Consider the following 14,575-nt stretch of genomic DNA (forward strand, 5'->3'; position numbering starts at 1 on the left):
TAGGGGAAAAAATGCCATTAAGGACAAAAGCTTAGGCCGCGCCACAGGGGCCTATTGTGTACTCCACCTCCTCAAAAAAACATTTTTCTAAAGGCCATAATGACCATAATGTTATATTAAAATGTTAATGTTGAAAAATTTGGGATGCACTAGGCTACCCGTTTCAGCCGCATATATGTCCATTGAAAATGAACGCATTTTAGTACAATGCAAATACATTAAAGCACCATATATGTGTACTACTGACCATTAACATGGGTTTCATGGAGTGGAAGATATCATGACTAGTTGCCTATAAGTATTCTAATGGTGCAAAAAGTCAAAATTCAGAGGCATTAATTGAATGTAAATGTACATCCAAGCTTAACTGCAGAAATTTGTGAGGGCAACGGACAAGAAAAATGCGGGTAGTTTTGGTGTACCCAGGGCAGGCTTAGTAACAATCAGGGCTTGACATTAACACCTGCCAGCTGTTTTCAGCTGTTTCAGTTCACACCGCACCAACAAACGCCAGCAAACTCTCTGTTGGCGTTTGTTGGATAGGTGTTGGCGTTGGTCGGAGTCTGTTTACCCGACTGAACATGTTTAAAGGTGCCATCGAATGTTTTTTTACAAGATGTAATATAAGTCTAAGGTGTCCCCTGAATGTGTCTGTGAAGTTTCAGCTCAAAAAACGTTTTTTTATTAATTTTTTTAACTACCTATTTTGGGGCATCATTAAATATGAGCCGATTTATGCTACTGCCCCTTTAATTCTCATGCTCTCTGCCCCCAAGCTTGCGCTTGCCTTAAACAGTACATAAACAAAGTTTACACCCTCAAATGGATCTTTACAAAGTGTTCGTCATGCATGCGGCATGTATGCGTCGGATTATGTGAGTATTGTATACTGTTATATTGTTTACATTCTGAATGAATTTGAGGCTGTGCTCCGTGACTAACAGCTAATGCTACACTGTTGGAGAGATTTATAAAGAATGAAGTTGTGTTTATGCATTATACAGACTGCAAGTGTTTAAAAATTAAAATAACGACGGCTCTTGTCTCCGTGAATACAGTAAGAAACGATGGTAACTTTAACCACATTTAACAGTACATTAGCAACATGCTAACAAAACATTTAGAAATACAGTTTACAAATATCACTAAAAATATGATGTTATCATGAATCATGTCAGTTATTATTGTTCCATCTGCCATTTTTCACTGTTGTTCTTGCGCGCTTACCTAGTCTGATGGTTCGGTTGTGCTGCTCCAGACGTTAATGCCTGCCCTTGTCTAATGCCTTTCATAATGTTGGGAACATGGGCGGGCATATGCAAATATTGGGGCGTACACCCCGACTGTTACGTGACAGTGGGTGTTATGTTGAGCTTCGCCTGTTCTTCGGAGGTCTTTTAAACAAATGAGATTTATATAAGAAGGAGGAAACAATGGAGTTTGAGACTCACTGTATGTCATTTCCATGTAATTTTTGAATCTAGGGCACCTTTAATCGGCGTTTGTTTGGTCGTCTGAGCATCCAACAAACTCTGACGTAATCTGACCTGTTCACGAACCGTTGCCATGACGACGAGGCAAGTCCCCTTTAAAGACAGCTGTTTGATCGCGCCTGCGCCTCACGCGCACACAACAAAGCACTGGAAACGTGACATCACAGCTTGTTCGTTATGAAAAATAAAATACAGTTTAAAAAAAAAACATATAAAAGGTACAATAGTCTGTAGTGCAATCCGTGCCATTCACTGAAAGAGAGAGGTATACCATGAGAGCAATGCAGGTTTACCTTAAGTTTCGTTTTAAATTAATTCGTTTTGGCTTGTTTTGTTACATGGTTGTATATGACTATGTGTCACATAAATAAAAGGGTCGCGCTTAAAAAAAAAAAAAAAAAAAAGTTTAAAAACCGGTATACGATTTAAACGTCTCTCTATCGAACTAACATTACGTTACCTAGCTTAATTTGCAGAGGACGAAGAGAAAGCACCCGTTTGATAGCCTAAATGAGCCAGTAGTGTAGAAATAATAACTTATAAGAAATCATCTTTTTTGAGTAATGCCCCCAACACTGACTATTACTGCGTTCACGTCACCTCGTATTTACCGGAATCTTGACATGACAACACGTGACGTTATATTCGGAGCTGTTCACGTCCTTTTGGTCCTTGGACTAGGAATTATGCGTTTCCATGACACCACTATCAACACCTAAATGAATCTACAGCGGTCAGGTGGAACATGTGGGAGCTCTCAGAAAACTCCCAGCTTACAAGCTGTAATTACGATCTCTACGAGGACGTGAACGCTTTTTACAAGCTCGAATCTCGTAACTACAGGAATTACAAGCAGTGTTGCCAGATTGGACTAAAGATTTCCAGCCCAACTACAGCTTAAAACCCGCCCATTTCAAAAAATACCAGCCCAAAATACATACTGTTATTAAAACTGTTATAGAATAAAACACACAATTTTTTTTATTATTATTATTAAACAACCAGACTAACACATCGCACATTGGAGAGCACCAGGCTCGCCTCAAGTATATCCAGTGCATCTTTTTTTTTTTTTTTTTTTTATATAAATGATAATTTTATTAAAACACAAGGTCTACATCGGAAACCTCAGAAGGGGACAACATTTTTTATTGTTCTTGTGCTACTATTGTCAGAACTACAGTTCTTTTCTAATAGGCCAATTCTCAAATCATTTCATTATACTTTTCTTTTTGTATTAGTAGGCTACTTACAAATTTGTGCTTAATTACCAACTAATTAATTTTTTTATATTATCATTATTAAAATTATTATTATTATTTAACTTATAGACCACTGGGCGATTCAACGTGAATTCTCGTTTTTTTTTCCTTCTTTTAATTTTAAATAAAATAATGACTGAATGATACACTGAATCGTCACTAGTAGGGCTGCCCCTAATAGTCGACTAACCGTTAGTCAGCTTGAAGAGGCTTGGTCGACCAAGATTTTATTAATCGGTTAGTCGCAGAAAAAAAAAAATCTCCACAGGAAGTGGCGAGGTCACGCAGTCCTAGAGGCACAGATCATTAACTGCAGGAAATCCAAACATTCACCTATCATTTATCGACCTCAAATATGGCTTATCACTTGAAACATGTAAGTCGCCACTTTAGTCCATTCTCTTTAATGTTTGCCTATAGATAAATGTGCGCTATTATTTGGCGCATATCCAAGTGTTTGTGTGGAGAGCGTGTTTACTGCATGACATGGAGGCGCCGGTGTGATCACTGCACTTAACTTAAAATACTCCGACATTTTTGGTCATAGATAAGAGTAATGCAAAATGTAAAGGGTCTACTTTTATTTCTGTAAACTCACAATAACAGCAAAACGTTGTGCTTTTGTAAAACAATGAAAGCAATCAGGATGCGTTTTCTGATCTCGGTCTCGGTGAACTTGAGCTCGTAACAAGCATGAACCGAAACTCATCGTATAGGCTGCTTTCCTCACAGACACAAAAAATATATCTATAGCTTGGAATGTCTACTTTTAAACGAGCCAATTCAAATGGAAAATAAATATTCTCAGATTATGTAATCCATATGAAACTTGTATATAGGCGCGTCCACTACTGCGGAGATGAGAGATGAGTCAGCATTGTTGACTTATCCGCTTCTCCCATTCCTTTCTGTAGGACTTTTTATATTTAACCCACTTTGGCATGATGATGATGATGAATGATGATCACTGATGATGATAATGCAGTTTTGACGATATAACGAATTAGCCTACAACAACCCGCCAATCAAGCTTGAAGTCTGATTGGACAGGATTCCCCTGAACCTTATTGGCTAACCTGAACCATACCTAATTTAAATGTCATCCTAAATTATATAATTTATTTTATAGTTAGTTTTCATTAAAAAAATAATAAAGAATACTGTTTATAGTCAAAAATAAAAACCCGCCTGTTGCATCAAAAACCAGCCCAAATTTTAAAGACCCGCCCAATGCATTTTTTTCCGGTCGGACGTGACCAAAAGGAGCCCAATTGGGCGGGAACCCGCCCAATCTGGCAACACTGATTACAAGGCCGCGTGAACGCACATTTTAGTCCTCCTTGCTGGAGTGTGACGTGATTTGATGTGCAGGTGTGATGGATTACGTACAAACCAATAGGGTGTCAGAATGGTACGTTATATGTTTTATCTTCTCATCCAACCACAATCAAATTCACTCTATCCGGATGGCGCGATTTATCTGGATATTTTTTTTTTTTTTTTTTTTTTTTTTTTTAATGCCGGAATGAAAACAAGCCGAAATGAAGAGTAACGAGGCTATTTTTAAAATGTAAGGAGTAGAAAGTACAGATAATTGCGTGAAAATGTAAGGAGTAGAAGTAAAAAGTAAGCTGAAAAATAATTACTCCAGTAAAGTATACCCGAAATTTCTACTTAAGTAAGGTAACGAAGTATTTGTACTTCGTTACTTGACACCTCTGCATTTCTGACACATCCACCAAACAAGAGAAAATGTATCTCAAACTTGCACACCGTTTCCAGGAAACATGTCGTTCAACACGGAAACCGTAGCAAAACGTTGCGCACCGGTTTGAGCTTGAACGTACCCCAGATTGTATGACAACATACAAACGAGATTGTACAAATTAATGCGAATTAGCCACACATTGACCAAAATGTTAAATTGACCTCAAAGTGTGCTGAATTTGTCTCCTAATAAAAGCATATTCACACCAGTTTGATTGACAAGCGATCTAACCAAACAAAATGCAGAATCTGCCATTTTGTCCGACAGAGCAGTCAGGAGTTAGAAGATTAACCTCAGTGGACTTGTACTTGAAAAATTGTGTGTACTGACTTCTTTCCGCGTTTGAAACAACTTTCCTTCTCATGTTTATTCATGTTTATTTGAAGCTATAAATTAACTAGTAGCTAAGGCGCTGAGGCGCTACGGCAATCTGTCACGACACATTAAAGAGCCACAAAACAAATTTTACAAATTTTAATCTGAGACTGGAGACACATTTTGGAATGCACCAGTCTGAAGGCTTATTTAACCATTATTTGATTCAAAACAATGCATCCCATTCCATTACGTGCAAGAATTAACTTTACATAAAAGTGTGTTTTCTGCCATGTAGTCAGATGAACCACTTGAGTCATGTGAGCATTCCAATGTGACAAAACCACTCTAATTGCCAGCAATATTTGCATCAAAACTACTCACATTGAGCGAGATGCTAATTTCTTTCTGAGACTAGCACACACACACACAGGTTTGTTTTGCTATCAAAGTGAGGACATTCCATAGGCATAATGGTTTTCATACTGTACAAACTATACATTCTATGCCCCTACACTACCTCTACTCCTAAACCTACCCATCACAGAAAACATGCATTTTTACATTTTTAATAAAACATTGTTTAGTATGTTTTTAAAGCCATTTTAAATATGAGGACTCATGAAATGTCCTCATATTTCATGTTTACATTGTAATACCAGTGTGATACCCATGTCACTATACAAACTTGTGTCCTCATAAATCACAAAAAGGTGCGCACACACACACACACACACACACACACACACACACACACACACACACACACACACACACACAAACCTCGAAGAGAATCAGTCTAAGGCTATGTTTACCGGATACATTTGATCACGCTTTTGATCATTTGATACATTTGATCATTTTTTTGGCCTTCTGTCCACACTGAGACTCCGCTCTCACTCCTCCTTTTCACTGTACAGTGGCCTGTGAAAATGGTGACGCATATTTAGTTATGTGACACATATTGTACAAATACCTTTATATAATATTCCTGCAAAGATGACAGGTAATTTACTCACAATTGCTAACCTGCAGCAAATCGTGAGGGCAATTGTATTACAGACCATACATAGAAGTAGTGATATATTTTGCTTTAAAATGCTAGCATTGACGGAGAGCATTCTGAAACAGTTTTCAAATGTATCTAGATTAATGTAGACATAGCCTAAGACATGCAAGAATTCAGACAATTGCATGCAAACACACACAATCCCACACTTTGACCTCTAGATTTTCACCTCACTTTGCACTGGAATCTCAGCGGCTCACAGGCGCCATTCAAACACAACTGCTCTGATTCACAGCTACTTGAGTTCTGTAGGAAGAAAATAACTTGTGTATCAGCATTCAAGTCCCAGCACTGTCGCCAACCCGCCTCTTCTCCCTGTCCTCCCTTCATTTTCTCCTTCTTTCTTCTGTGATTTGTCATCAGGCTCACAGTTGAACTACTGGAGGCGCTGATGTTGTGCCATTGGGACATCAGGAAGGGCAGGGCTTCAGTCACAAGTCCCCTGTTTTAAACACCTCACATCTCCAGGGAGCGCCCGGTCCCTCTCGGCAGCCACTCGTGCGGATCCGAGGTACGGCCTGCTGGCTGCTGGCTGGAGCGGAGCGGAGCGTGGCTACACACACACACAGGGTTCACAAACACATCATTCACAGTTGCTAATCTTCCATTCACACTTTCATCACAACAGTATTCCTCTGTGCACACACACACACACACACACACACTTTGCTCTCATGTCTGGCAATCTCAGATCCAAAGGCGTCAGGGAGATTCTGTTGTGTGAGTGTATAAACTGCCTCAGGTGACCAACACATAGCAGTGAAGGAGAAACTGAAGAGGATGTCTACCGGCAAATGTCACACAATGCAGCTTTTCTGTTGCTTGGAAAAAGTTTGAGATGCCACCAAGAGAATTAAACCAAAAGTCCTTGTCCAGAATAATGCCCTCAGCTGTTGCAATCCTTCCCTGAATATAAACTTTAGTGATGTAATGCAGCATAGACTTCAGTAGTAGGGAAACAGAAGACAAAATTTGCATTGAGATGTGGACACAATGTTTGTGAGCACTTTTCTCCATCCATCCATCCATCCATCCGTCCGTCCGTCCAACCAACCAACCAACCAACCAACCAACCAACCAACCAACCAACCAACCAACCAACCAACCAACCAACCAACCTTCAGACTTCAAAACATTTTTCAAAACTTTCAAACCTTTTTCAAAGAACATTGCAAGATTATCTTGACATGCTTTGCTTTTTCTAGTTAAAAAATAGTCACATACATTTTTTTCTACTTCCATACATTCAAATTTAAAAAAATGAATTGCTGTCAAGGGGTTCCACACAACTATATTGAGTAATTTGTACAAATAACTATGAAAAAGTCAAGTAAAGCTGACAAAATGTCCTTGAGTAAATACAAATCAATTGAATTTGTCAATGATACATAATATTTATAAGTACAGTTAACAACACCATCCCCTTTACTGAAAAAACACATAAAACAAACAATTAAATCCCTAAATTTACTCTCCTAATGCAATCCCTAGCAAAGCATGTTGGGAACTATGGATCTTCTGCCAGTTAGTTATGTCAACATTAATTTGTGCATTTCACTCAGCAATGTTAAGTTGACTGAGCAAACACTTATTAGGTAAAGCTGACAATACTCATTTTTAGTAGAAACAACTTAGTTAAATTAAGTTCATGTAGTTACATGAGTTTTTTTAAACACTTTTAACGTGTTTTGCTGGATTTTTTTCACATAGCAGCAAAATCAACTTAAAATACTCAATTTTTTGTCATACAGGCAAAAGTAATACTGTACATCAACTGAAACTATAGAATGTCTTCTTTTATTCATGAAGATTCACGCCTCCTTGCATATGGCCTTTCTAAACAAAAAGTGTCTTAGAAATCTAAAATCAATACATTGTTTTATATGACTGAGTAGGCAGGATGATTCTTACATCATTGTGAAGCAAAAACTGTAAACTAAAATATACAGTTCCCAAAAGTCTTGTGAAAAAAATGTTTAGTATGTGTTTTGAGGCCTTATTTCAGTGATTTTTTTTTTCAAAAACCATGCATATACGTAATTCTTTCAAAAATACAAACATGTAAATACTTGTTGCTCACATATTATTGCAGCCTAGTTTCTGCTGAATATAGTGTAATGAGACTTTTGTCATTAATATGTTTATAAGCAACTGAAAAAGGCACAAATGTCAGGGCATGTCAAAACTACTCCAGGACCTCAAATCAGCCTCAGACCCCAGAGGATGGTTTGAGTGTAAGGAAAAACTAATAACAGTGAAAGTTAATTGTTTTTAGCCACCTCAATTTAAATTTAGAGATTGTACTGTAATTTAAAAGGCATATTCCCCATTCAATTCTAAATGACACACAAACCTGTTTGTGGCACACAAGCCATGATTTTCTTACATCCATTTTGAGTGTTCTGTAAGAATGTGTGCATGTATAAGTGTTTTGTTGTATTCTTTGCTTGTTTGAAACTGAGAGCTTACAAAAATGAAAGAGAAAAAGGAGTATGTCTCACACATTTTGAAAGCATGAGAACGACTGACAAAACTGTGTGTCTTGTCAAACTGCAGGCGGTCACTGCAGTAGGAGAGTGAGGTGTGTTTGCACAGAAGAAAGAAAAGACTGAAAGGTTTGAGAGAGGATCAGCGTGTGTTTGCATAATTCTGTGAGGAATCCACTCTCTCTTTCAGTCTCTGAAGTATGTCACAGCACAGGAAATCAGAGGAGATCAACAAAGAGAGAAGTTCAAGATAGATGAGATGAGAAGAAATGAGAGGAGAAGATAGGAGATCATCATAAACGGTAGAGGAGAGGAGATCAGAGCAGCAGTGTTGAGAAGTAACTAACTAAAAGCAGCAATGTTTTAAAAAAAATTCACAGTAGTTTAGCTATTTTCATAATAGTTTACATAACTGTTAAAAAGTTTGAGGTTGGTAGTGTTTAAACTTTTTCATTTCTGAAAGATTCTTACATTTATAGTAAAATCAGCAATATTTTGAAATATTATTAACATTTAAAATAATTGATTTCTATTCTAATATAATTTAAAATATAATTTATTTTTGTGATGGGAAAGCAGTCACGTTATTGCTCACTGACCCCAAACCTTTGAATGATATGTTTTGTTATATTTGGTATAAATTTACCTGTTCAAATCGGATACTGTCAGCAAAACTGATATTTATTCAAAACCCTCATTGTTTTTTGGAAAAAATAAATAAATAAATAAATAAATAAATAAATATATATATATATATATATATATATATATATATATATATATATATATATATATATATATATATATATATATATATATATATATATATATATTATTGGACAGTTATATTTTTAAGTTATAAAAACATACCATCGCCTTAAGTAACTTAATGTTGTAATGTTTGTAGATTGTAGCATAGCTTTTTAATGCATTTGCTTGACTGTAATTTAAATACTTCAAATTACGTTTGATTGTAGCTTAACGACGAGCGCTTTCAAAGCAGCTTTCCTATCTGCAAAGGAGAAGATGGGAGAGATAAAGAGATCAACATAGATGGGAATAAAAGAAAGTCAACATATACTGTAGGAGGAGATCTGGGAAGAAGAGATGACACATGATGTAAAGAGATTAAGGGAAAGGAAATCACAACCTGATCTCATGATAAAAAATGTACATATTTAACAAGTTTGAAAGTTTGTATTAAAGGGGACCTATTATGCAAAATTCACTTTTTCATGGTGTTTGAACATAAATGTTTGTTGGTAGTTTGTGTACACAACCACCCTATAATGGTAAAAATCCACCCACTCGCATCCCCATAAATCATAAGCAGTGTCTCATTTGCAGATTGTAGCTTTTGTGACATCATAAATGCTTAGGCCCCGCCCACAACTGCTGACGGACTCTGCCCTATTAGCATAGACCCCGCCCTGAGTGATCTGTACATAGTCCTGTCACAGTATCTCCTCACCAGAGCATTTAACAGCAAGTAAGAAATGCATTTTTATTAAAGCTACTAAGTTATTCAATCAAGAGCAGTGAGTGATTTTCTGTTATTCTTTTGTTGTTTGATTAATATTAACGCTGCTTTCATTTTAATACACAGATCTGATATACACATGCGATTTCTTTCCCTGCTGTTTATGTTCACAGATATAACTAACTGTGTTTATGTGAACTTTGTGTGTTTTTGACATGTGTATTTGACTGTTTAAACGCAATAAGACGTGAAAGAGAACTTAGTTTAATACTCACGGGACGTACCTTCTGACATTCAGCTTTCTGTGTGCGTGCTTCGGATGTGTGCACTCAGAAAACCATATATTAGAAGTTTAGACTGATATGGTTAAAAAATGCAGATAAACTTTCGTGATGATGAAGAACTGCAATGTCACATGAGCGCGACTGCGATAGAAATGGTAATCAAAACTAAACAGATGTTTTGTTAGTATTTGGCAGAGTATTTGACGCACAAGCTGTAGGCTCCGCCCTCTTCTGGAAAGCAGGGTGGTGAGCAGCAGCTCATTCGCATTTAAATATACACGCACGAAAACAGCATGCACATTTACATGCACTGTTCAAAAGGCTCCTTTAATTTTCTCTATGACGAATCGAAACCTGCAACGTCATCACAGATCACGTGCCAAGGGAGCAGAGCAGGTGCGCTGAGCAGATGCAGTGAACGCAGTTACCACGATTAATCTGCTCAATCTCACATTGGTCAACAGCATCTTTAGTTTACTGATGTTATATTGTGTGCGTACATACAAAGTAAGTGTGTTTTGTTTATTCCTTTGTGTAATTTTCCAATTGTTCTCATGCCGCGATTCAGACGCATCTAGCGCCATTGCGCCATGTAATTACATATTTACGGCATTATATACTCAATTGTGCTGCACATTTATTTCCTTAATGTTAACTTGAAACTACTATAATTAATCTGTGATTCCATGCGAGATCTGTTAATGTTATAGCAAGTTATTTTCGTGATTAAGTGCTTGTTTATCATAGTTTGAATGCACGCAGTTGCCAACAATGCGCTAATGGCGCCATCTTGTGGACTTATGTTGAATATCCTGTATTTAATGCTTTAAATTGTATTGAAATGCTTAATTTGTAGCTAAATTTATATCCGTAAAGATTTCTATTGTATGATGATTGTACCTGTAAATGTTTATGTAAATTTATCACTAATGTAAAGTTATTTCTGTATTTCATTACAGAACCACACACCCTTTTGCTTTACCTTTAATCAGTAAACTCATTGAAAGATATTCTGGAGTGTGCTGAGTGAATTCCTCATTGATGTCACTACACAGTTCTGACCGACTGTCTGCAGGGGTTCGAATTAAACTGAACTAGTGCAAAGCTTAACCTCCGCTAAAAATGGTCCTTCGAGCCGGATCTCGAATTACTGCAGAAGAATGACATCCCGTCCAGAGCCAGAACCTCCCATTGTCCGTCCCAGACGACAGCTAAAGCCACCTGCATATCTAGCTGACTTCCAAGTACAAAGGCCTGGACTAGAGAGGAGATCTCGGCCACCTACTTATTCTAATGAGGATGAAGACGATGTCGAATGTGAGTCACGTGTCTCCACACCAATAAGTCAGCAATCACTCTTCGGTGATTTAGTGCTACAGGACGAATGGCAAGATAAACAGGGAGATTTGCAGAGAGAGCGACATCTCCAGGACCGACAGCCTACATGGAAAGAGATGCAAAGGGAAAATGATGAGCTTCGCAGCTGCATTCAACATCTGCCAGAGATTCTAACTGCATTGCAGGGCTTAAAAGCCGAAAATGCTATCATGAAACGTGAGATTCAGCAGCTAGCCACAAGTATGGCCGAGACATCCAAAACAGTGCCCCCAGTGCCAGCTCCTCGTTTCCATGCACCAGAAACATGTCGCAGCCAGCCAGTACCCTCCACACATGGCAGAGACTTCCAAGAATATCCCTCTGCACAGATCAGACAGATAACAGAACAGGTGCAGGCATGCACTCTTTCACCCATACGAGATAGCCAGCCTCAAGCTACATCAAGCTATTGTACACCTACTCAGAGACTTGGTGCTTATTCATATGCTCAGCCTCTTACGTATACTGACCCCATCCACTATGATGAAAGGGCTTCCAGAGACAGCAATCACCCTCACATGGGTGTCAGTGAATCCTACCCTGTACCACGATCTGCGCTGCCACACTTCCAGGAGAGGACCTATAGAGGACCTAAGCCTTCTATACCTTGCTTGACGACAGCAGATCCAAGAGAGTTTTCAAGGTTGCGTATGGCTTTAGAAAACCTCCTTCCTGATGACGCCACTGAACGTTTCAAATATCAGATCCTTGCAGATCATTTGCAGTTAGAAGAGGCGCTGCTAGTGGCTGATTCATATTGCAACTCGACACACCCCTATACAGATACCATGCAAGCCCTAATTAAGATGTACGGACAGCCACACAAGCTGGTTCTACAGAACATTGCTGAAGTCATGGAGGGGCCAAGCATCAGAACTGGAGATGTAAAGGCTTTTAAGTTGTTTGCACTCCGTGTGCGCTCTTTAGTGAGCATGTTGGAACAGCTGGGACCTGAGGGGACTGTTGAATTAGACTGTGGTTCACATGTATCAAGACTTCAAAGCAAGCTCCCTCATGAGCTGAGGACAAGCTTCAAGAGATACATACATCCACTGAGGGTAACCATACCTACTCTCCTCGATTTTTCTAACTGGCTAGAGTATGAGCTCCAAGTTCAAGATGATGGCTCCAAGATGACAAGTATCCCACTAGAATCCAACATTAAGAAAAGGGAAGGCCGCCGTGACCCAAGAGCTCCAAGGAAACCAACCTATATTCTGCTGGGCACTGAGAAACCTACACTGGGAAGTGAAACTCAGGCACCTGTCTCCGAGGTAACGTCTAAACCTGTTAGATTCAAAGGGAGATCACAAGCATATTGCCCCTACTGTGACAATGTCAATCACTTTTTGAATGGGTGTTCCAACTTTAAAGAGCTCACCAAGGAACAAAAGGAAAGCTGGATCCGTAAAAACAATCGATGTTGGTGCTGCGTGACGTAGTCATCATGCTTTCAAATGCAACCTGAAAGCCCCATGTAAGATGTGTCACAGGAAACATCTCTTAATTTTGCATGATGTGAATGAACGGACTGTGAATGACACAACGGTAACAGACAGCAAAGAGAGCTCCTGTCTGGTTAACACAACCAAGGACATCTTGTATGTTGATCGTCCCCTCTACAGCCGCAAGGTTCTCCTAAAAGTGAGCAAAGTTATAATTGCCAACGGGGACAAATCAATTGAAGCGTATGCTGTGTTAGATGATGGATCTGAGAGGACCATCCTGCTCCACACTGCGGCACAGCAGTTAAATCTTAAGGGACAGCCTGAGGATCTAATACTGCGAACTGTGAGACAAGATCAACAGGTCCTTCACGGGGCGGCTGTCTCATTCACTGTGTCTCCTGTCACCAACAAACAGAAGAAATTTTCCATTCAAGGTGCCTTCACAGCTGAGAGGCTTGGTCTCGCTGAGCAGACTTACCCTGTTGCATCCCTACAAAGGAGGTACCGACACTTAGCTGGATTACCGCTGCAGCAATTAGACAGAGTACAACCTGTACTGTTAATTGGCTCAGACTGCCCACATCTTGTTACCCCCATTGAGCCTGTCCGTCTAGGCCCACCAGGTGGACCTGCTGCCGTTAGAACTCAGCTAGGCTGGACACTACAAGGCCCTACACACGAAATCAAACATGGGCTTAATTCTCACCAGTGCCTCTTTACTGCCATTTCTCCCAATGCTGACCTTTTTGCTCAAGTGGAAAAGCTGTGGCAGATGGATGTAATCCCTTATCATAGTGAGAAAGTAGTGACGCGTTCAAAGCTTGATCAAGAGGCCATCAAACTCCTACAAGAGAAAACAGTGAGAGTTAATGTTGATGGGATCATGCGGTATGCTACACCGCTCCTTCGCGTGCAGAATATGCCAACTTTGCACATGCCAAAAGAAGCGGTACTGCCACAATTGAGAAGCATTGAACGCAAGCTGTTCAAGAACCCCCAACAGGCCTGTGCTTACAAGGCTGAGATTGAAAGGCTTAAGAATGCTGGCTATATAGAGAAACTGAAAACATGTGAAGTGGAGGAAATGCAAGAATCATGGTATATTCCCCACCATATGGTCGAGCATAACGGCAAGAATCGTGTTGTTTACAACTGCTCATTCCAGTACAAGGGCCAGAATTTGAATGAGCTGCTTCTTCCAGGTCCTACCTTGAGCCCCACCCTGTTGGCTGTGTTACTTCGCTTCCGGGAACACTCCACAGCCATAAGCAGTGACATCCGAGGGATGTTTCATCAGGTGAGGCTGCTCCCTGATGACAAATCACTACTTCGTTTCCTGTGGAGAGACATGGCAGTAGACCAAGCTCCAGATGTTTACCAGTGGCAGGTACTTCCATTTGGCACGACATGTAGCCCCTGTTGTGCCACGTTTGGTTCTGCAGAAGCATGTGCTGGACCACAGTCAACCAGGTGACCAGGTGAGAGAAGTTATTGAAAAGTCATTTTATGTTGACAATTGTCTACACAGTCTCACAACCAAAGATGCAGCTAAAGACCTAGTTGATCAGCTCTGTGCCCTCCTGGCTGAGGGAG

The 14,575-nt window shown here is 39.4% G+C and overlaps 1 protein-coding gene across 1 annotated transcript; it reads left to right on the forward strand.

Annotated features, from left to right (window-relative positions):
- The first annotated feature begins 10,506 nt into the window (after positions 1-10,506).
- On the forward strand, positions 10,507-12,976 carry LOC137034957 (uncharacterized). Its single transcript, XM_067408201.1, has 2 exons — positions 10,507-10,664; positions 11,117-12,976. Exon 2 carries the CDS (start codon positions 11,318-11,320, stop codon positions 12,974-12,976), a length of 1,659 nt encoding a protein of 552 aa, XP_067264302.1. The 5' UTR covers positions 10,507-10,664; positions 11,117-11,317.
- The last annotated feature ends 1,599 nt before the right edge of the window (positions 12,977-14,575 follow it).

This window comes from Chanodichthys erythropterus, chromosome 13 (genome assembly GCF_024489055.1).
Source record: "Chanodichthys erythropterus isolate Z2021 chromosome 13, ASM2448905v1, whole genome shotgun sequence".
Classification (NCBI taxonomy): domain Eukaryota; kingdom Metazoa; phylum Chordata; class Actinopteri; order Cypriniformes; family Xenocyprididae; genus Chanodichthys; species Chanodichthys erythropterus.